General features: G+C 43.4%; 1 protein-coding gene across 2 annotated transcripts in view; it reads left to right on the top strand.

Annotated features, from left to right (window-relative positions):
- LOC117513698 (aldehyde dehydrogenase, mitochondrial-like) overlaps nt 1–25,119 on the top strand; it is a 127,332-nt gene that overhangs the window by 34,906 nt on the left and 67,307 nt on the right. For both annotated transcript variants that reach the window (XM_034173939.1, XM_034173940.1), the window contains exon 3: nt 18,551–18,691. In XM_034173939.1, the coding sequence (XP_034029830.1) occupies nt 18,551–18,691 (141 nt within the window). The remainder of the gene's footprint in view (nt 1–18,550; nt 18,692–25,119) is intronic.

Here is a 25,119-nt window from a genome sequence, read left to right as displayed (position 1 = left end):
CGACAAATTATTGGAGAAATTAGCAATTTTAGCTAACCAGTAAACAGTGATCATTGTGCTGCAATGGACTATGGGAGTTCATGGTTTTGAGGTTTTAAATGTTATTGTGGTTCATATTTGTTGTTAGTGTTACTGATTCATTGTTTTTATAGTTCAGTTGGTTTAGTCAGTTTAGTTAAGTGTTATGTTGCTCTTACCATGAGTGAGTTAACTGTCATGTTGGTACCACGAGTGAATATGTAGCGGTTTTAATGTCTTCAGCCATCGCCTTTTTTTGGTCAAATTAAAAGCACCTGCTTACAGCAGCTGTGTGTGCGTGTAACTTCGATCACAGACAAACTGTGAACACCTTGCATTTGCTGTTTGGTATGCTTATGTATACCAAACTGCAAGGATGAACGCTGCGAAAACGGAATGTTGATAGGACTAAGGTTTTGGGAGAAGCTACGGTTATTAGCTAACAAGACTGAGCAATGGATGTTGCTAACTACTTTCTGGACTAACATTCCATTCCATCAGAGGGTGGTCATCTTTATATTAAAAGTTAGTGTGGTGAGTGATTTTTGAGTAAATTCAATATAAGTGCATAATTGTAAATACATTAAAAATACATGGATGACACAAGAAAGTGAAAACACTTATTCCATTGTGGTCCATTTCAAATCAAATGAAAAAATGGAAGTAAACATAAAATAATAATAATAGTGTGTATGTCATAACAAGAACCTAAACAATTTGTAAATACATCAAGATGGTAAATTAACATTAAAAATGTACATAGTGTGTATGTCATAACAACAACCTAAACAATTTGTAAATACATCAAGATGGTAAATTAACATTAAAAATGTACATAGTGTGTATATGATAACAAGAACCTAAACATTTTGTGAATGGATTAAGATGGTAAATTAACATAATTGACAGAAAATAAAAGGATTGAGTTCCTTTTCTATAAATTGTTGGTCTAAGGTTCTAAAAACATTCTGGAATCACACACCATTCCAACTCATTATACAAGCTTTGCCTAATTTATTACCACCCTTGAAAAAAGTCCTTTTTTATAAACACTACCCAATCTAGAGCCCATGGATCCCCACGAGCAACAGGCCAGTATAAATATAATTATTTTTTCCCTTTTAATTGAAGAGCACCAAGTCTCTCATGTACTGAATCAGCCTGCGTATTACTGTGATGGCAGCCTTGTTCTCGATACAAATATGAAGCACATTAATTCTGCACTACATCTGTTACATGCATGCTCTATGACTGCTGGGATAGGCTCCAGACCCCACGACCTTTAATTGGACAAAGCGGTTGAAGCTGAATATGAGTGTGTGTGTGTGTGTGTGTGTGTGTGTATACATGTATTATTTGCAAATGATGCATTTGTGTTTACAGCATTGCAGCTTCAAATTTTTCATTCAAAAAGAATGACATTATTTAAATATGGATGAGATATAAATTCTTCGGTGGTGCCAGGCTTTGGTTTTAAAAGGACGTTTTGGATATCCGTCCAAAGGCAAAACCTAGTGACTCACTTTTAGTTAGTTTTGAAGAAAAAAGTATTGGAAAAAGAGATAAATGTCTGGGTTTGCATCTGTAATTGTCAGCCAGAAGTATTAGTCAAGAAATGAGTTTTGCCACGGTGAATATCAAAGACCTGTCATACATAGTGCCAAGACAAACCCTAGTGTGAAAAAATACTCTATTTCAAAGGGTACAAATGACACAACATGACCTTTGTGTTCATTGTATGGGGAAGTACTTAAAGACTTAATGTAGAAGTGCAGAGGGTTCTTGTTTGAATTTGACCTTTGTTCAGGAAATGCATTCATGTTTAGCTTCACCCTGTTTCAACACAGGTTTCACTACCAGTTTCATCTTAGCCTGTCAAGTAAATCAGTCTTTTCATTCAAAATATAAAGATGAACGCAATCATTTTGCTGGCCTTGGTATACAGTGAGGCAAATAAGTATTTGATCCACTGTTGATTTTGCAAGTTTTCCCACCTACAAAGAATGTTAAGATCTGTAATTTTTATCGTAGGTACACGTCAACTGTGAGAGATGTAAACTAAACAATCCAGAAAATCACTGTTTGACTTTTAAATAATTAATTTGCATTTTATTGCATGAAATAAGTATTTGATCACCTACCAACCAGCAAGAATTCTGGCTCTCACAGACCTGTTATTTCTTATTTAAGAAGCCCTCCTATTCTGCACTTTTTAACTGTATTAATGGCACCTGTTGAACCCATTACCTGTATAAAAGACCTCTGTCCACACACACACACACACTCCAACCTATCCACCTTGACCAAGACCAAAGAGCTGTCTGAAGACACTGTGAGACCTTGTGGGGTAAGGATGAGAAAGCCCAGAACTACACAGGAAGACCTGCTCGATGATTTGAAGAGAGCTGGGACCACAGTCGCAAAGATTACATTAGTAACACACGACGCCGTCATGGTTTAAAATCCTGTGTGGAGGCTGAAGGATTTTCAGGCTTGTCTGTGAAAGAAAAGAGACAAGACATTGACCGTTTGTCAAATAACAGGCTTTTTAATACAAAGTACTCCGGACGCTGTGCCAGACAGGGTGTCCTGATTGGAACAGTGTAAATTGTGGCTTTCTGAGCTCTGCTTTTAACCACATCAGGGCAGGGAGCAGTTACACATACAGTGTTAAAAGAATGCATCTGTTCAAACATAATCACAGAGTTAATTGCAAAGGATCAGGGAACAGGCTGTCAAAACAAAGTCTGGACTGAATGATTGTCCTTCTATCTACAAGAATGACAGGGTTGTGATAATCAAAGAGTCTCTTTCATCCAAAAGAATCAGGGGTCACTTGGAGGTCTTGATACGATGTCCTGCTGTGAGCCACTGACCAGAGTTGAGTTCTGCAGTGTCACTCAGAGATCATTTGTGATAAGGCAGGGGAAGGCTGGAGGAATATCTCTTATGAGATACCTTCACACTAAAGCTGGGCAGACACTGTACGGTATTTTCAGTCGTTGTACTCGGCTCCAGCTCAAACTATATGACAAAACCGCAGGGTGTAAAAGTTCAGAGCGCACGATTTATGTCCTCACACTCTACGGCCCGATGCTCTTATGCGATCTGACTACTCGCATTGTACGTTCAGAAACCACACGTCGGACCCGTGTTTCCAGAAGTAAAACGTAAACAGAAGCCTTTCTTTTTTTCAAACTTTATTTACATTTCTTATTTTTACAAAACTCCATGGGAGACATCAAAGTTTTAACAAAAAAAAAAAAAAAAACAATACAAGAGTTTACATGAGTTGAAGAATAAGGGGGAAAAAAGAAACAGAAGCTGCCCTCCCAAACAGATGATCACTGTTTATGCTTTCTCCAGCGTTTGCACATGCACAGTGCGAGAGATTGGGGTAAATCAGCTCATAGACACTTGACCAGATATTCTGGTCAGCCCTCACGACGGCCGACAAGAATATCAGACAGGTTTGATTTTCATCCGACCATACGATTGCCAATCGGGAGGTGGTCATGAGATGTTAAACCCAGGTCGTTACTCCATGAATACTACATAATACACGACGCACAATTAAGCTGAAATTCGGCGTGATCCAAAAAATTCTGTGAAAAATCGGCTGAAAAAGGGCCAAAACTTGCACAGTGTATGCCCAGCTTAAGCATGCCTTAACTTTTAGGTAACAGAAAGGTGACTGACAGCCAGGGCTGTTGAACAGTACAATTAGCTAAAGTCACAACCGTGAAGCATGGGGATGGAAACATCATTTTTGGGGGTGCTTTCCTGTAAATCAGAAGTGCCTGACTCCGTGGTATAACTCTCAAACTCGCAGCTTAAAGCAGATAACCCGTAAGTTGGAGAGGAAATGGCGTCTCACTATAAAAAAGCCCTCCGTAAAGCTAGGACATCTTACTACTCATCACTAATTGAAGAAAATAAGAACAACCCCAGGTTTCTTTTCAGCACTATAGCCAGGCTGACAAAGAGTCAGAGCTCTGTTGAGCCGAGTATTCCTTTAACTTTAACTAGTAATGACTTCATGACTTTCTTTGCTAATAAAATTTTAACTATTAGAGAAAAAATTACTCATAACCATCCCAAAGACGTATCGTTATCTTTGGCTGCTTTCAGTGATGCCGGTATTTGGTTAGACTCTTTCTCTCAGATTGTTCTGTCCGAGTTATTTTCATTAGTTACTTCATCCAAACCATCAACATGTTTATTAGACCCCATTCCTACCAGGCTGCTCAAGGAAGCCCTACCATTATTTAATGCTTCGATCTTAAATATGATCAATCTATCTTTATTAGTTGGCTATGTACCACAGGCTTTTAAGGTGGCAGTAATTAAACCATTACTTAAAAAGCCATCACTTGACCCAGCTATCGTAGCTATTTATAGGCCAATCTCCAACCTTCCTTTTCTCTCAAAAATTCTTGAAAGGGTATTTGTAAAACAGCTAACTGATCATCTGCAGAGGAATGGTCTATTTGAAGAGTTTCAGTCAGGTTTTAGAATTCATCATAGTACAGAAACAGCATTAGTGAAGGTTACAAATGATCTTCTTATGGCCTCAGACAGTGGACTCATCTCTGTGCTTGTTCTGTTAGACCTCAGTGCTGCTTTTGATACTGTTGACCATAAAATTTTATTACAGAGATTAGAGCATGCCATAGGTATTAAAGGCACTGCGCTGCGGTGGTTTGAATCATATTTATCTAATAGATTACAATTTGTTCATGTAAATTGGGAATCTTCTTCACAGACTAAGGTTAATTATGGAGTTCCACAAGGTTCTGTGCTAGGACCAATTTTATTCACTTTATACATGCTTCCCTTAGGCAGTATTATTAGACGACATTGCTTAAATTTTCATTGTTACGCAGATGATACCCAGCTTTATCTATCCATGAAGCCAGAGGACACACACCAATTAGCTAAACTGCAGGATTGTCTTACAGACATAAGGACATGGATGACCTCTAATTTCCTGCTTTTAAACTCAGATAAAACTGAAGTTATTGTACTTGGCCCCACAAATCTTAGAAACATGGTGTCTAACCAGATCCTTACTCTGGATGGCATTACCCTGACCTCTAGTAATACTGTGAGAAATCTTGGAGTCATTTTTGATCAGGATATGTCATTCAAAGCGCATATTAAACAAATATGTAGGACTGCTTTTTTGCATTTACGCAATATCTCTAAAATCAGAAAGGTCTTGTCTCAGAGTGATGCTGAAAAACTAATTCATGCATTTATTTCCTCTAGGCTGGACTATTGTAATTCATTATTATCAGGTTGTCCTAAAAGTTCCCTAAAAAGCCTTCAGTTAATTCAAAATGCTGCAGCTAGAGTACTGACGGGGACTAGAAGGAGAGAGCATATCTCACCCATATTGGCCTCTCTTCATTGGCTTCCTGTTAATTCTAGAATAGAATTTAAAATTCTTCTTCTTACTTATAAGGTTTTGAATAATCAGGTCCCATCTTATCTTAGGGACCTCGTAGTACCATATCACCCCAATAGAGCGCTTCGCTCTCAGACTGCAGGCTTACTTGTAGTTCCTAGGGTTTGTAAGAGTAGAATGGGAGGCAGAGCCTTCAGCTTTCAGGCTCCTCTCCTGTGGAACCAGCTCCCAATTCAGATCAGGGAGACAGACACCCTCTCTACTTTTAAGATTAGGCTTAAACTTTCCTTTTTGCTAAAGCTTATAGTTAGGGCTGGATCAGGTGACCCTGAACCATCCCTTAGTTATGCTGCTATAGACGTAGACTGCTGGGGGGTTCCCATGATGCACTGTTTCTTTCTCTTTTTGCTCTGTATGCACCACTCTGCATTTAATCATTAGTGATCGATCTCTGCTCCCCTCCACAGCATGTCTTTTTCCTGGTTCTCTCCCTCAGCCCCAACCAGTCCCAGCAGAAGACTGCCCCTCCCTGAGCCTGGTTCTGCTGGAGGTTTCTTCCTGTTAAAAGGGAGTTTTTCCTTCCCACTGTAGCCAAGTGCTTGCTCACAGGGGGTCGTTTTGACCGTTGGGGTTTTACATAATTATTGTATGGCCTTGCCTTACAATATAAAGCGCCTTGGGGCAACTGTTTGTTGTGATTGGCGCTATATAAAAAAAATTGATTGATTGATTGATTACTGTTGTAAAGAACTTTGAGCGTCTGATGCACATGGAAAAGTGCTATATAAGTGCAGTCCATTTATTATAAACTTATGCTCTTCTGACAAAGTTGGTAAATTGAGTAAAAAAAGTTATCCATTAATTGCTCCTTGTCTAACACTTGTTCCGAAGAGTACAACTTTTTTAATAACAATTCTTAAAACAGTCGTTTATAAGTCTATTTATATATATAAATAAATAAATAAATAAAATTGATTGAATTGATTAAAGGGGACAGGACAACTGCACCGTATTGAAGGGAGGATGGATTGGGGTCATGTATTGGGAGATTTTGGCAAACAACCTCCTTCCCTCAGTAAGAGCATTGAAGATGGGTCATAGCTGGGTCTTCCAGCATGACAGTGACCCCAAACACACAGCCAGGGCAACTAGGGAGGGGCTCTGTAAGAAGCATTTCAAGATCCTGGAGTGGCCAAGCCAGTCTCCAGACCTGAAATGAATAGAAAATCTTAGGAAACTTCTGACCTCTGAAACTGCAAACAAAGGTTTCTGTGCCAGTTGTTAAGGTCTGTTTTTCTGTTGGATCAAATACTTATTTCATGCAATACAATACAAATTAATTATTTAAAAATCATACAATGTGATTTTCTGATTATTTTTTTTTTTTTTTTTTTTTTTTTTTAGATTCTGTCTCTCACAGTTGAAGTGTGCCTACGATAAAAATTACACACTGTAGGTGGGAAAATCTGCAAAATCAGCAATGGATCAAATACTTACAGTGGGGTAAAAAAGTATTTAGTCAGTTCCTGATTGTGCAAGTTCTCCTACTTAGAAAGCGGAGAGAGGTCTGTAATTTTCACCATAGGTACACTTCAACTATGAGAGACAAAATGAGAGAAAAACAACCCAGGAAATCACAATGTAGGATTTTTAAAGAAATTATTTGTAAATTATGGTGGAAAATAAGTATTTCGTCAATAACAAAAGTTCAGCTCAATACTTTGTAAGATAATCTTTGTTGGTAATGACAGAGGTCAAATGTTTCCTGTAGGTCTTCACCAGGTTTGCACACACTGTAGCTGGTATTTTGGCCCATTCCTCCATGCAGATCTCCTCTAGAGCAGTGATGTTTTAGGGCTGTCGCTGGGCAACATGGACTTTCAACTCCCTCCACAAATTCTCTATGGGGTTGAGGTCTGGAGAGTGACTTGACAACTCCAGGACCTTGAAATGCTTTTTACGGACCCACTCCTTCGTTGCCCGAGCGGTGTGTTTGGGATCATTGTCATAGTGGAAGACCCAGCCACATTGCATCTTCAATGCTCTCACTGATGGAAGGAGGTTTTGTCTTAAAATCTCACGATGCATGGCCCCGTTCCTTCTTCCCTTAATACTGGTCAGTCGTCCTGTCCCCTTTGCAGAAAAACAACCCCAAAGCATGATGTTTCCACCCCCATATTTCACAGTAGATATGGTGTTCTTGGAATGCAACTCAGCATTCTTCTATCTCCAAACACGACGAGTTGAGTTTTTACCAAAATGTTCTATTTTGGTTTCATCTGACATGATACGTGGTCTGTCCAAAGAGTAACGGACCTTTTTATTTTTTTCAAAAACTATATGGATTTGAATCACGTGTGATTGCATCAGCCAAGCTTGAACCTTCGTGTGCATGCGTGAGTTTTTTCACGCCTGTCGGTTGCGTCATTCGCCTGTGGGCAGGCTTTGAGTGAGCACTGGTCCACCCCCCTCATCGGATTTTATTGTCAGGGAAATGGCTGAGAGACTGCCGCTTTGCTCCATGAAATTTTTTTCAGAAACTGTTAGAGACAGCCAGTTGGAAACCATTCGAAAGATTCAGATGGATTTCTGTCGGCGTCACACGGATTAAGGAGTGTTAAAACCTTTTTAAAGACGGCCCACAGCGGCGGAGGCCGCGCGGTGCCCCCGAGCGGCCATCGACAGGCTGGAACGACCAGATCATTTCTAAACTGAACGCTGTGTTGATCTGGGACATCATGTGACTACCACAGAAATGGCAAGAGAGCTGGACACAGCACTTTTGCGGCACATTCCACTGTTACAGGAGATTTTGTAATGAAAGACGTGTGGAGGATTTCGCGCGTCGGCACGGAGCCGCTCATTGCGCGCAACAAAAAAAACACCTCCATGTTGGAAGTCTCACAGGACATGTTGTGGCATGTCCAGCTGTTACACAATTTCTCGGATACTCACTCGACTGAAGCCATCGAAAGCCGTCTGAATCTTTCGAATGGTTTCCAACTGGCTGTCTCTAACAGTTTCTGAAAAAAATTTCATGGAGCAAAGCAGAAGTCTTTCAGCCATTTCCCTGACAGTAAAAATCCGACGAGGGGGGTGGACCAGTGCTCACTCAAAGCCTGCCCACAGGCAAATGACGCAACCGACAGGCGTGAAAAAACTCACGCATGCGCACGAAGGTTCAAGCTTGGCTGATGCAATCACACGTGATTCAAATCCATATAGTTTTTGAAAAAAATAAAAAGGTCCGTTACTTTTTGGACAGACCACGTATTCTCCCATTCCTCTTCTGGCTCATCCATATGCTCTCTGGCAAACTTCGGACGGGCCTGGACATGTACTGGCTTAAGCAGGGGGACACTCCTGGCACTGCAGGATTTGAGCCCCTCTCTGCGTAGTGTGCAGCCTTAGTTACTTTGGTCCCAGCTCTCTGCAGGTTATTCATCAAGTCCCTCTGTGTAGTTCTGGGATTTTTTCACCATTCTCATGATCATTTTGACCCCACGGAATGACATCTTGCGTGGAGCCCCAGATCCAGGGCTGTGAAAACTCTACCGATCCACAGGATTCCTTGGATTTCATCATGGGGACGGGGGTGGGGTGTTGGTGATGTACTCTTTAATTGTGAACATCACCGGGTTTTTAAAATGCTTATCACAAAGCGTTCTCTTTTTTTATGACATCATGTAAGTTTTATAAGTCCGCGGACACTGATCTGTGTGTTACAGATACAAATCAGTTTCCTCGGAGCCGCGGAGTTTTACAGAGGAAAAATGCTACTCAGAGCGTAGCTGTTACGACAGTTGTCGTAAAGCAGGACTGGTTGGTTGCTGCGGCGACGCTGTGTGGCTCCTGTGCGACGCTTAAGCTAGACGTAGCATGTGGACATCCTAGACTTTTAGAGCTTTCAAGTTTTTAAACGTAGATTTGTGCAGCATGTCTGTGTCACGGACCGATGTCGCAGAGAGAGAAGACAGCGAGAAAGACTGTTTGTTTCAAAAAGTCTTATAAGGACAAGAATCAGTGGAATCGTCGCTGGCTTCATCAACACACCTGAAAGATAAAAGAAACAGGAAAAGTGAACTGTTCACACCAACCTGCTTGACTGTTGTGCGCCAGGCTGGGAAGAGTGAATCTACATCTACAATTTTCTTCCTGGTGTCCTTCGACAGCTCTTTGGTGTTGGCCATGGTTGAGTTTGGAGTCTGACTGTTTGAGGCTGTGGACAGGTGTCTTTTATACAGATAACGAGTTCAAAGTTGTTTGTGGATGACCAGATACTTATTTTCCACCATCATTTACAAATAAATTCTTTAAAAATCCTACAATGGGATTTCCTGGAATTTTTTTTCTCATTTTGTCTCTCACAGTTGAAGTGTACCAATGGTGAAAATTACAGACCTCTCTCATCTTTCTAAGTAGGAGGACTTGAACAATCAGGGACTGACTAAATCTTACCCCACTGGATTTGCCTCATTGTATTTCCATGTACACGTGTTTGTTGTTGCCAAAACTCCAGCAACTCGTGCTGCTTCTTTTGTCCCTCTCAGCCTGCCGTCTGCACTCTCAGCCCCACTCTGTGTGTGAGGCTCACCACTCATACAGACACTCATACAGAAGAGCGTGCCGCAGTACACAGCCAGCCGAGTAGACTGCAGAAAGTTTTTAAGAGTACATGGACTTGGTTTCAAAGCCTCGTTTCCACAGCTTCAATGTGGGAACATTTCAATCTAAAGTTGAATGAGCGAGGAGAACCCAGCGTGAACGAGTCAGTGAGTCGACTTTGTTTGAAGACGGTGCCAATGAAAACTGGAAATACAAACAGCCTTAAACATCATCACCCCATCCAGTTTTCCCATCTGGGAACAAACACTGCAGAGTGAGGTGGAAAGACACCCTTGTCTCCCCGTTTGCTGTTAAAGAAGCGTTTGTCGACAATGCAAATATAAACAAGACAACGTAAAATGTTGCACACTCTCAAACAGTGTACATAATTCAAGAGATGTAGCCATCTGAAAATAATTTTGACAATAATATTGCAATATTATTGATTACCGTGAAATATTCTTGGGCACAATTCATGATGACAGGCCGAGTTTCATGTTGAAGGTGGAGTTTGAGTTGCAGTTAGTTAATCATGAGGCACTGCATGCATGACACGCCTTGTTAAGTCATCAAAGACCATTTACACCTATCATAAACAGCTGAATCCACAATGAATTTGACCAACTGTGGTGCACAAGAGGTGAAAAATGAAGCACTGGAATAGCACTGCCCTCCGCGCCGCCTTTGTAAACGGACTGTCGTTGGTCCTCAAGGAGCACCTGGTGGCTAAGGACGAACCGCGGGATTTAGACGGGCTAATCGATCTTGTCATACGGTTAGGCAACCGGTTAGAAGAACGTCGGCGGGAACGAGACGAAGGGCGTGGCCGGGCACGCGCCGTCCCTCTCCCTTCCGGATCCGACCGCGCTCCGCCTTCCCCACGCTCCACGGCCCCTGCGCTCCGTGGGGCCACAGCTCCCCCTGCTGACGAAGCTAAAGACACGAGTAGGGCAACATTTAGGGCACCAGATGCACAGAGGAGGCTGGCCCACGGAGCTTGTTTTGTTTGTGGCTCGACAGAGCACCACGTCAGAGACTGCCCCGAGCGGTCAAACTCCAAACGACCGCCCCTAGAGACTGGGCTAGGGGTGGGTCGAGACATTCACGTGGGACACATCCACATTACTACACGACTCCCAGTCACGATCCTGTATGAGGACTCAACCCTGAAGGCCCCAGCACTGGTGGACACAGGCTCTGAGGGGAATCTGTTGGACAGCAGATGGGCCAGGGAGATAGGGCTCCCTCTGGTGGCGCTCACCTCGCCTGTACAGGTTCGGGCACTAGATGGCTCCCTACTCCCACCGATCACGCATAAGACACCACCTGTAACTCTGGTGGTGTCAGGAAATCACCGGGAGGTGATCGAGTTTTTTGTGACTCAGGCCACCTCCCGTGTGGTTTTAGGATTTCCCTGGATGTTGAAGCACAATCCCCGGATCGATTGGCCGTCCGGGGTAGTGGTTCAATGGAGCGAGACCTGCCATCGGGTGTGTCTAGGTTCCTCGGTTCCTCCCGGCTCCCAGGCTAAGGAGGAGGTCAGAGTCCCGCCCAATCTGGGGACGGTGCCGGTGGAGTACCACGACCTTGTCGACGTGTTCAGCAAGGATCTGGCTCTCACACTTCCCCCCCCACCGTCCGTATGATTGTGCCATTGATTTGGTTCCGGGCAGTGAGTACCCGTCCAGTAGACTGTACAACCTCTCACGGCCTGAGCGTGAATCAATGGAGACCTACATCCGGGACTCATTAGCTGCCGGGTTGATCCGGAATTCCACCTCCCCGATGGGCGCAGGTTTCTTTTTTGTGGGTAAAAAAGACGGCGGACTTCGTCCATGCATTGATTATAGGGGGCTGAACGAGATCACGGTTCGCAACCGATACCCGTTGCCCCAGTTGGATTCGGTGTTCACGCCCCTGCATGGAGCCCAAATCTTCACCAAGCTTGATCTTAGAAATGCGTATCATCTGGTTCGGATCCGGAGGGGAGACGAGTGGAAAACGGCATTTAACACCCCTTTAGGTCACTTTGAGTACCTGGTCATGCCGTTCGGCCTCACAAACGCCCCCGCGACGTTCCAAGCATTAGTTAATGATGTCTTGCGGGATTTCCTGCACCGGTTCGTCTTCGTATATCTAGACGATATACTCATCTTTTCTCCGGATCCTGAGACTCATGTCCAGCATGTACGTCAGGTCCTGCAGCGGTTGTTGGAGAACCGGCTGTTTGTGAAGGGCGAGAAGTGTGAGTTCCACCGCACGTCTTTGTCCTTCCTGGGGTTCATCATCTCCTCCAACTCCGTCGCTCCTGATCCGGCCAAGGTTGCGGCGGTGAGAGACTGGCCCCAACCCACAAGCCGTAGGAAGTTGCAACAGTTCCTAGGCTTCGCTAATTTCTACAGGAGGTTCATTAAGGGCTACAGTCAGGTAGTTAGCACCCTGACAGCCCTGACCTCACCAAAAGTCCCCTTCACCTGGTCGGATCGGTGCGATGCCGCATTCAAGGAGTTGAAACGGCGCTTCTCGTCTGCACCTGTTCTGGTGCAGCCCGATCCTAGTCGCCAGTTAGTGGTTGAAGTGGACGCCTCGAACTCAGGGATAGGAGCCGTGCAGTCCCAGAGCGGGAAGACCGATAAGGTCCTTCACCCATGTGCCTATTTTTCCCGCAGGTTGACCCCAGCCGAACGGAACTATGACGTCGGCAATCGAGAGCTCCTTGCGGTGAAAGAGGCTCTTGAGGAGTGGAGACATCTGTTGGAGGGAACGTCTGTGCCATTCACGGTTTTCACTGACCACCGGAACCTGGAGTATATCAGGACCGCCAAGCGGCTGAATCCCAGGCAAGCCCGCTGGTCACTGTTCTTCGGCCGTTTTGACTTCCGGATCACCTACCGTCCCGGGACCAAAAACCAAAGATCGGATGCTTTGTCCCGGGTACATGAAGATGAGGTCAAAACGGAGTCGTCGGATCCCCCAGATCCCATCATCCCGGAGTCCGCTATCGTGGCCGCCCTCACCTGGGACGTGGAGAAGACCGTCCGGGAGGCCCTGACACGAGACCCGGACCCCGGAACCGGACCGAAGAACAAACTCTACGTCCCACCATAAGCCAGGGCTGCAGTTCTGGACTTCTGTCACGGTTCTAAGCTCTCCTGTCATCCTGGGGTGCGAAGAACCGTGGCAGTCATCCGGCAGCGCTTCTGGTGGGCGTCCCTGGAGGCCGACGTCCGGGGTTACATCCAGGCCTGTACCACCTGCGCCAGGGGCAAGGCCGACCACCGCAAGACATCGGGATTGCTACAGCCGCTGCCCGTGCCTCATCGCCCCTGGTCTCACATCGGCCTGGATTTTGTCACGGGTCTCCCGCCGTCCCAGGGAAACACCGTCATTCTCACGATAGTGGACCGTTTCTCCAAGGCGGCCCACTTCGTGGCCCTCCCGAAGCTACCAACGGCCCAGGAGACAGCGGACCTCCTAGTCCACCACGTCGTCCGTCTGCATGGGATACCATCAGACATAGTCTCCGATCGCGGTCCCCAGTTCTCCTCGCATGTTTGGAGGAGCTTTTGCCGGGAACTGGGGGCCACGGTCAGTCTCTCGTCCGGGTATCACCCCCAGACCAACGGACAAGCAGAACGGGCCAACCAGGAGATGGAGCAGACCCTACGCTGTGTGACAGCCGCGCACCCGACGGCCTGGAGTACCCACCTGGCCTGGATCGAGTACGCCCACAACAGTCAAGTGTCGTCAGCCACCGGCCTCTCCCCTTTCGAGGTGTGCTTGGGGTATCAACCCCCGTTGTTTCCGGTGGTTGAGGGGGAGGTCGGTGTGCCCTCGGTCCAGGCCCACCTACGGAAGTGCCGTCGGGTGTGGCGTGCCGCCCGTTCTGCTTTGTTAAAGGCCCGGACGAGGGCGAAGAACCATGCAGACCGGCGGCGGGCCCCGGCTCCCACGTATCGTCCTGGGCAGGAAGTGTGGTTGTCCACCAAGGACATTCCCCTTCAAGTGGACTCCCCAAAACTGCAAGAACGATACATCGGCCCTTACAGGATACTCAAGGTCATCAATCCCGCCGCAGTGAGGCTCCAGCTTCCGGCCTCACTGCGGATTCATCCAGGATTAAACCCCATCACACCTCACCCCTCTGCACTCCGGGTCCGGCGCCACCTCCTGCCCGGATCATCGACGGAGAGCCGGCTTGGACCGTGCGCTGGCTCCTCGACGTCCGACGGATGGGCCGGGGTTTTCAGTATCTGGTGGACTGGGAGGGGTACGGCCCCGAAGAACGCTCCTGGGTGAAGAAGGGCATCATCCTGGACCCGGCCCTCCTGGCCGACTTCTACCGTCGCCACCCTGACAAACCCGGTCGTGCGCCAGGAGGCGCCCGTTGAGGGGGGGGTCCTGTTGTGTGGGCCGCTGAAGAGGAGGTACTGCTGGCCCACCACCACTAGAGGGCGCCCTGCCTGGAGTGCGGGCTCCAGGCACCGGAGGGCGCTGCCGCCTTACGGGAGCAGCCAGGATGACAGCTGTCATCCATCACTGGAGACAGCTGATCCCAATTAATACGGAGGTATATCAGCAGGACGGCATCTCCACCTCATTTGCCGAGATATCGCCTAACCAAAGAGGTAACAATCTCTGCCCATACATACAAACTAACCATTGTTGTAATTCTTGTTGAGCATTTGTAGGACAGCTGACTACTGAACACATTTGGATAAGTACTCACCTTCCTACACTCCTGTATCATTGTTAACGAGAGGTGGAGGTGGACTCTCCACCCTCCGTGTTGCTGGGTGCAGCCGCATCCACACCTGACTGTTTTTGTTCCTTGCCAGCAGTACCGGATCTGACTAGCGGAGGCAGTGGCCACCTGGGGATTCGGGACTTGGCGGCTCCAGTATTCCCGGGGTTCGGTGGCAGAGGAAATCGGGGTGGTTCCGGTTCGACTTGGACAGACGTCTCCTATCGTCGAGCCTGCCCACACGACACCGTTGTTATTGGACTTAGTCGCAATATTGTAATCGGCTGTGTTGTTGTGCCTGTTTTCACAACAGTAAAAACAGTGTTATTTGATTCCTCCATTGTCCGTTCATTTGCGCCCCCTGTTGTGGGTCCGTGTTCCTACACTTTCACAACACAGAGCTCAATGCCTGAAAATATTTTTGAAGTAACTATCTTCATTGCAAAATTACAGCGCATTGAACTAAACGTTAAATTCTGAAATTGGCTATGTACGGACACTACATGCTATTGTAATAGCTCTCTTGTACGTGATTATATTATCAGTTTTTCAGTTGTGATTGTAGTGTTCTTTGTTTGTATTGTCAGAGATACATGTGAACATAGTTCTTGGTATGGACTGTACTTTTTACAGGAAAGTTAGTATGATGTTAAACCAAATATATACTGTAACAGAACAAGGATAATGAAAGCAAGGATAACTAAATAATTTAGGTAATGTAGATGCTGTGGGTGATTAGACCCATGGAATATCATATGCGTTTTTTCAGGCAGATATATATCACATCATGGTTGTTTCACATACTTGTTAATTCCGTTTTTCTTTCATACTGATGTATGGACACTACAGCTAAGACATCTATAAATTATCCAAATATAACCATTCAATCATATAACCATATATACCAATATAACCATTTAATCTCTTGCAATGAATTGTTTCAAAATTAATTTAACTCTATGATACACATCATTAACTTAACAACCATTTTTCGCAGTGCCACAAATTTTCTACATGTTCAATATTTCCATTTATAAATTACTAAAAATATGGTATAGGAATATTTTTATCATTAAAAACATGCAAACAGCAAACATATATCACAATTTGTGTATTACTAACATTTATTTGCTGAAATATCAATGGTTTGCTGTTTATTCTCCTGATTTTAGCACAATACATGATACTATGTACGTACACTACGCTGTGTACGGACACTACGGTTTCCAACTGTTAGTGGCCAAATGTTCACTTCAAATGAGAAATGAAAAACAATTTTTATGTTATGAATAAAAACTAAGCTAGACTACTGTTACATACCATTTGATCCACTGGCATCCTTTGGGTAGAGGATCCTCCAGGGCTGTGTACCGACACTACAGGATTTTGGTGAACAAAAGGTGTGGTCACAAAACTCGAAATTTTGGGAAAACAAACAATCCAAATTCAATGATATTCAACGTACTGTTAATACAACAGTAACTCCTCAATATAAATGAACACTAACCAGTTTATTTGAACATATTTTATTATTTCAAGGCCTTTACCTTTACAAGTGCTTACAAAATGAAAAACTGTAACACCGCAGGTTTATCTGAAAAAAACAAAGTCTGAAATTAAATATTGTTCTATGTTCATATAGATATGTCATCATGGTTCAGATTGGTTGCTGTGCCTCCTGAACCTGGAAAAAGTAATTACAAAAATGAAATATCAAGTAATGCTGTATCAATTGAATTGAATATTTTGCATGCACCAGCATAACGGTAAAATTCCCCAAATAAGAAGCACATAATTCACTGTCACTCAAAAAGTTTTCATCCGATCTCTATCAAATTTGGAAGTTAAGGGCATGTTTTGGCAACAATAGAAATGACAGCAAACTCCATACTTTTAAACACACAGTTTATTGTAGATCAACACTTGCAAGTTGGTCAACTTGATTGTGATTCAGCCGAAAATGTATCAGTTCCCCACAGACTCATATGCACACATGGAGTGGTTCCAGCAGGGATTCTGACAGCGTCTGTAACATCATTTCCAGCAGCTTCCAACCAGAAGAGTTACTTTGCTGCAGGTTCAACAATTAACAGCTTTAGTATTCCCACCTTCTTAGAGTAGGGATGCTGTACGGCCTTAAGTCTTTTCCCTCTACTCATCCAGGCTTTTATTGGAAAAGATACAGATGATAAAATTACTGACACCACAACCATATGACTTAAAACCATGGGTACTACTATATTGAATTCATCTTGCAGAGCTGTCATTTAATTGACTAGCTAAATTACTAGGTTTTACTGTGGCAAGCTGAAGAAATGATGGAGTTGCTAGGTTTTGCCATTGGAATATTTGCTTATTTACAGTGAGGAAAATAAGTATTTGAACACCCTGCGATTTTGCAGGTTCTCCCACTTAGAAATCATGGAGGGGTCTGAAATTTTCATGTGCTGGCTTGAGCAGGGGGACCTTGCTGCCCTGCAGGATTTTAAACCATGACAGCATCATGTGTTATTAATGTAATCTTTGTGACTGTGGTCCCAGCTCTCTTCAGGTCATTGACCAGGTCCTCCTGTGTAGTTCTGAGCTTTCTCAGAATCATCCTTACCCCACAAAGTGAGATCTTGCATGGAATCACAGACGGAGGGAGATTGACAGTCATCTTGTGTTTCTTCCACTTTCTAATAAATAATCATAACAGTCTCTGTGAGCCAGAATTCTTGCTGGTTGGTAGGTGTTCAAATACTTATTTGCAGAAGTAACATACAAATAAATTATTTAAAAAATCATACATTGTGATTTCCGGATTTTTTTTTTTTTTTTTTTTTTTTTAGATTATGTCTCTCACAGTGGACATGCACCTAACATGAAAATTTCAGAACCATCCATGATTTCTAAGTGGGAGAACTTGCAACATCGCAGGGTGTTCAAATACTTATTTTCCTCACTGTATTTAGGGCACACTACAATCAACAATACATTAAATTGATACACAAAATACACCTCCAAGATGGTATGATCTCAATTAAAGGTTAGTTACCGGTGGTAAGTATTCATATTCCAGCTCATCCATTTGCCAGTAATTATGTTCTCCAAGTGGATCATCATGTTTACATAGACTGCATGAATTTGAGAAAATTTGGAAGTGGTTCCATCATGCTGTGGAGCCAGTGCAGGTACTGGGAATCTTGTTAAAGTTGAGGGTCACATGGATTCCAGTCAATATCAGCAGATTGCGCTGGGGCTGGATCTTTCAACAAGACAACAACCCTAAGCACTGCTCAGAATCTACTAAGGCATTCATGCAGAGAAACAAGTACAATGTTCTGGAATGGCCATCTCAGTCCCCACACCTGAATATTATTGAAAATCTGTGGTGTGATTTTTAAGCTGGCTGTCCATGCTCGGAAACCAACAACCCTGAGATGTTTTGTAAAGAATGGTCCAAAATTCCTTTAACTAGAATCCATACTCTCATTGGAAGCTATTATTTCTGCAGAAGGAGGATCTGCTACGTATTGATGTATTTTTTTTTTTTTTTTTTTCTGTTGGGGTGCCCAAATTTATGGACCTGCCTAATTTTGTTAAGGTCATCGACCTTAAAGCATATTATTAGAAATAGCTGAATGTGAATATGGCGTACTGTATCAGTGTGAAGCGGTCACACCCGCCATGACCGCGTCAGATCATTCGACTGGCAGCAGAGCTGTGTGTAATGTTTCATACCATGGAAATAAAAACAGTGGCACAGTCACTTAACCCTGTTGTGTTTGCAGGTGGATGTAGACAAGGCAGTGAAAGCAGCCCGTAATGCTTTCAGGCTTGGGTCTCCATGGCGACGGATGGATGCCTCCCATCGTGGCGTCTTGCTCAACCGATTGGCCGATGCCATTGAACAGGACGCGGCCTACCTTGCTGTGAGTATCTTGTAATGTCGTACTTCTGATATTGTTCCGGACAACTTTGTACTGCTCTGTTGTTGTTAAGTCCATGCAAACTTTTTGTCTGCAGAACCAAGTGACAATACTTTGAACCTGGTCTTGTTAGGAGAGACGGCATCCATCCCACTTTGGATGGAGCAGCTCTCATTTCTAGAAATCTGGCCAATTTTCTTAAATCCTCCAAACCGTGACTATCCAGGGTTGGGAGCAGGAAGCAGAGTTGTAGTCTTACACACCTCTCTGCAGCTTCTCTCCCCCTGCCATCCCCTCATTACCCCATCCCCGTAGAGACGGTGCCTGCTCCCAGACCACCAATAACCAGCAAAAATCTATTTAAGCATAAAAATTCAAAAAGAAAAAATAATATAGCACCTTCAACTGCATCACAGACTAAAACAGTTAAATGTGGTCTATTAAACATTAGGTCTCTCTCTTCTAAGTCCCTGTTAGTAAATGATATAATAATTGATCAACATATTGATTTATTCTGCCTTACAGAAACCTGGTTACAGCAGGATGAATATGTTAGTTTAAATGAGTCAACACCCCCGAGTCACACTAACTGCCAGAATGCTCGTAGCACTGGCCGAGGTGGAGGATTAGCAGCAGTCTTCCATTTCAGCTTATTAATTAATCCAAAACCCAGACAGAGCTTTAATTCATTTGAAAGCTTGACTCTTAGTCTTGTTCATCCATATTGGAAGTCCCAAAAACCAGTTTTATTTGTTATTATCTGTCGTCCACCTGGTCATTACTGTGAGTTTCTCTGTGAATTTTCAGACCTTTTGCCTGACTTAATGCTTAGCTCAGATAAGATAATTATAATGGGCGATTTTAACATCCACACAGATGCTGAGAATGACAGCCTCAACACTGCATTTAATCTATTATTAGACTCAATTGGCTTCGCTCAAAATGTAAATGAGTCCACCCACCACTTTAACCATACTTTAGATCTTGTTCTGACTTATGGTATGGAAATTGAAGACTTAACAGTATTCCCTGAAAACTCCCTTCTTTCTGATCATTTCTTAACATTTACATTTACTCTGATGGACTACCCAGCAGTGGGGAACAAGTTTCATTACACTAGAAGTCTTTCAGAAAGCAATGTAACTAGGTTTAAGGATATGATTCCTTCTTTATGTTCTCTAATGCCATATACCAACACAGTGCAGAGTAGCTACCTAAACTCTGTGAGTGAGATAGAGTATCTTGTCAGTAGTTTTACATCCTCATTGAAGACAACTTTGGATGCTGTAAGTCCTCTGAAAAAGACAGCCTTAAATCAGAAGTGCCTGACTCCATGGTATAACTCACAAACTCGCAGCTTAAAGCAGATAACCTGTAAGTTGGAGAGGAAATGGCGTCTCACTAATTTAGAAGATCTTCACTTAGCCTGGAAAAAGAGTCTGTTGCTCTATAAAAAAGCCCTCCGTAAAGCTAGGACATCTTACTACTCATCACTAATTGAAGAACCCCAGGTTCTTTTCAGCACTGTAGCCAGGCTGACAAAGAGTCAGAGCTCTATTGAGCCGAGTATTCCTTTAACTTTAACTAGTAATGACTTCATGACTTTCTTTGCTAATAAAATTTTAACTATTAGAGAAACAATTACTCATAACCATCCCAAAGACATATGGTTATCTTTGGCTGCTTTCAGTGATGCCGGTATTTGGTTAGACTCTTTCTCTCCGAATGTTCTGTCTGAGTTATTTTCATTAGTTACTTCCTCCAAACCATCAACATGTCTATTAGACCCCATTCCTACCAGGCTGCTCAAGGAAGCCCTACCATTATTTAATGCTTCGATCTTAAATATGATCACTCTATCTTTATTAGTTGGCTATGTACCACAGGCTTTTAAGGTGGCAGTAATTAAACCATTACTTAAAAAGCCATCACTTGACCCAGCTATCTTAGCTAATTATAGGCCAATCTCCAACCTTCCTTTTCTCTCAAAAATTCTTGAAAGGGTAGTTGCAAAACAGCTAACTGATCATCTGCAGAGGAATGGTCGATTTGAAGAGTTTGTCAGGTTTTAGAATTCATCATAGTACAGAAACAGCATTAGTGAAGGTTACAAATGATCTTCTTATGGCCTCAGACAGTGGACTCATCTCTGTGCTTGTTCTGTTAGACCTCAGTGCTGCTTTGGATAATGTTGACCATAAACTTTTATTACAGAGATTAGAGCATGCCATAGGTATTAAAGGCACTGCGCTGCGGTGGTTTGAATCATATTTATCTAATAGATTACAATTTGTTCATGTAAATGGGGAATCTTCTTCACAGACTAAGGTTAATTATGGAGTTCCACAAGGTTCTGTGCTAGGACCAATTTTATTCACTTTATACATGTTTCCCTTAGGCAGTAAAAAGCCTTCAGTTAATTCAAAATGCTGCAGCTAGAGTACTGACGGGGACTAGGAGAGAGCATATCTCACCCATATTGGCCTCTCTTCATTGGCTTCCTGTTAATTCTAGAATAGAATTTAAAATTCTTCTTCTTACTTATAAGGTTTTGAATAATCAGGTCCCATCTTATCTTAGGGACCTCGTAGTACCATATCACCCCAATAGAGCGCTTCACTCTCAGACTGCAGGCTTACTTGTAGTTCCTAGGGTTTGTAAGAGTAGAATGGGAGGCAGAGCCTTCAGCTTTCAGGCTCCTCTCCTGTGGAACCAGCTCCCAATTCAGATCAGGGAGACAGACACCCTCTCTACTTTTAAGATTAGGCTTAAAACTTTCCTTTTTGCTAAAGCTTATAGTTAGGGCTGGATCAGGTGACCCTGAACCATCCCTTAGTTATGCTGCTATAGACGTAGACTGCTGGGGGGTTCCCATGATGCACTGTTTCTTTCTCTTTTTGCTCTGTATGCACCACTCTGCATTTAATCATTAGTGATCGATCTCTGCTCCCCTCCACAGCATGTCTTTTTCCTGGTTCTCTCCCTCAGCCCCAACCAGTCCCAGCAGAAGACTGCCCCTCCCTGAGCCTGGTTCTGCTGGAGGTTTCTTCCTGTTAAAAGGGAGTTTTTCCTTCCCACTGTAGCCAAGTGCTTGCTCACAGGGGGTCGTTTTGACCGTTGGGGTTTTACATAATTATTGTATGGCCTTGCCTTACAATATAAAGCGCCTTGGGGCAACTGTTTGTTGTGATTTGGTGCTATATAAAAAAATTGATTGATTGATTGATTGAACTGTAAATGGTAATCAAACCATTCCAATTGCATCTTTCTGAACTCTTCCACATCAAACTCCATCGTGCCAATGTTTACAATGTACTTGAGCAGTAACAAGTGAAGTTGTTCATAAACTTTATTTACATATTTATTATGGCCACTCTTAAAACTTCAGTTATCTTTATAATTTTGTTACTGGTAAATTTTAGAATTAATGTAGATGAGATATACTCATTATCAGTTATCTGGAAACTACTTTTTGTGCAGGAATTCATCAAGCACATCGGCCGCGGACGCGTACTAACACAGAATACTCAAACTGGAGAGTTGTGTGGCCATAACGAGAGCGTCCACGTGAGAGTGTCATTTAAGCCCTCTGTTCACTAGGGCTGTCACGATTAGTCGACATTATCGATAATGTCGACAATGAAAATTTGTCGACACGTATTTTCATTGTCCACAAATCGCCCAGTCATGTTTTACCATTCAAAAATTGTATCATTTTGGTCCGGCGACGTGTTTTGTGGAAGCGCTAACTGCAACAGGAACTTGGGCGGGGGAGCGGTGTTTCCTCAAGGGAGAAGCAGATACGGTAACCAAGTGATTTTTTTTTCTTTTTTTTTTTTTTTTCTTAAGCAAAGACTCTGCTACAACGCACTCTGATAAACAATGGCAGAGCAGCAACAGTAAGGAGCCGAAGCGGAGTTAACAGAGAAATATAGAGCAAGACCGAAACAATCCAAAGCATGGCAGCATTTCACAGAAAACAAAGCCGCCAAGTCACTTACATGCAGACTGTGCAAAGTCATGCTAGCAGCACTACAGTCATGCACGAACACCTGAAACCCAAACATCCCGGGGCAGCCAAATTCACCCCAAACAACAGAAGGTAATCTAGCATGTTTAACTACCCAACAGTTATCGTGTATTGATATATGTAAGGATTAAACAGCTTGAAGCCATGCATTATACGGTTTGAATGCACGACGCAGAGTCTAAAACACTCCGCGAAGTGCATTCAAACCGTATAATGTACGGCTTTGAGTTGTTTAATCCACTTATACCATGGTCCCACACAGTGAGCTAACACACAAATATTTATTTAAGTTAACAGAACTTGATAAAAATGTGTGAGTATTTGGGACTATTTTATGTTTTGTCTCTTAGTCTACGGGCTCGCTCCGCAGCGGGCCACTCACACCGCCCCCCCCGCTGTGTTGCGCTGTGACATACTCTGGCAAACAGGTCCAGAAACTACGGTTGCTGTTTTGATGCGGAGCGCTCGGCCAGCCGCTGTTCTCTTCTTTCCCGTCTTCAGTCTTGTCCAGTTCGTCCGATGTTAAATCTTTATGCCGTTGCTTTTGCTGTTCTTCTCATCTGCTGTCCTCCTCTTTCTGTTCCTCAAACGTTTTATTTTACACTTTTAAGTTAAATGTGTGTTTTGTTTATCTGAATTTATTATAAGTATTTTGATTAAGGTCCATTAAGTGGACTTAAAAGGTCAGTTCTAATGTGCACAGCAGCTTGATGCATTTTTAGCAAGAAAAGAAAGTAATCGTTTGATTAGTCGATTAATCGCCAACTAATCGACAATGAAAATAATTGTTAGTGACAGCCCTACTGTTCACACCCATACCTTGCCAGTTCGTTTTTTCCTTTGTGTCATCATTCCAGCCTTTTGTTCCTTGGTCTTGATCTAGTGTGTTTTTGCTTAGCCGTGATCGAACCCTTGCCTGTTTTTGACCTCTCTTTTGTCTCATGTTTGGAAACTGTTGCAGATTTTGGCTTGCCTCCCCATGTACTGACCTTGGTTTCAGTAAACCGTTTTTTATTCACAACGCTCCAGAGAGTCTTGCATTTTTGCCCAGCCTTTTTGGTCCCGGTACCTGACATTATTAATTTGTTCTAAATACATAAGACATCCTTTGAGCAGAGTTTTTCTTGTGCTGCCCCTTTAAGACTTAGGTGAATGTTGACTGCTGTGCCACATTGCAGTCTTGAAGCAAACCTGTTGTTTTTACTCCTCGTTCTCTTAATTTTTCCCTGCTAAACCCTAAAGAGCATATGTCTGTGAGTAATGCTTACCTTTTTATGTTAAACAGACCTGTTGTCTTCTGAAACAGTAGATAGTTGTATTTTACAACTTAAGAATGGGAGCGATGCTAACGTTTTAGCATGCCGATGGCATTTTCAGTGTTAGTTAACATTAAGCTGTTTGGCAGTCAGCACATTTGTGTGCATTTGTGTTCTGTATAATAATTAATGACTCAGCATTTGTTGACACTTCTACAAGATCTGTGCTATATGAATATTTACTATGTCTGTTAATTTTAATATTTTTGACTTTAAGAAGAGTGAGTATGGTCTTGATACCCGACATGAATAACCCATATTCTCAAGGCCGGTCATCTGGGCATTTAACCTCAAGCGGTGGGTTTTCTCAGTGAAAACATCACCAACCTCAGTACGAATAAATGTAATTTGGTCACTTTTCAAAGGGGTCAGACTCGTCAATAAAGTCAGTTTAATGTATAATCAGGCAAGGTGATGGACTAGTGGTTAAGCACTGGACTTGAGACCAGAGGATCCTCAGTTCAAACCCCAGCCTGACTGGAAAATCACTAAGGGCCCTTGTGCAAGGTCCTTAATCCCCAAGTTGCTCCCGGTGTGTAGTGAGCGCCTTGTATGGTAACACCGACATCGGTGTGTTTGTGTGAATGAGTCAATGTGAGGCATAATTGTAAAGCACTTTGAGCATCTGATGCAGATGGAAGAGCGATATATAAATCCAGTCCATTCATTTCAGGTCAGCTTGGTGTATAAATCTCATCATTCCAGGCAATCATAGCTGTCAGATGGCCATTAGAAGCAAGTTAGAGACAATAAAAAACCGACTGATTTCAATAAAACAGCATACAGCCCGAGTGTGTTTTCACCGAGTGACCAGTCATGGAAGCATGAATTCTCACCTTCGGATTGTTCACTTTGCTGAAGTGACATAGCGCTGGCCTTAAAAATTGCCCTTTTTTGAAAAATAGTGATTTCATTGAACTCATAAGGTTGTGACCAATCCTATCAAGTACTGGAATCGGCTTCTGATACCGACTTAATTCACGTATCGAAAAATACCGATCCAACCCGTGTCATTTTCCAGTACCGGAGAAGAGCCAGTGTGAATGCTCTCAACTGCTGTTTGCTGCCGAGCGGGAGGAGGGGAG

Source organism: Thalassophryne amazonica, chromosome 7, assembly GCF_902500255.1.
Source record: "Thalassophryne amazonica chromosome 7, fThaAma1.1, whole genome shotgun sequence".
Classification (NCBI taxonomy): Eukaryota; Metazoa; Chordata; class Actinopteri; order Batrachoidiformes; family Batrachoididae; genus Thalassophryne; species Thalassophryne amazonica.
This window is presented reverse-complemented; position numbering and strand designations above follow the sequence as displayed.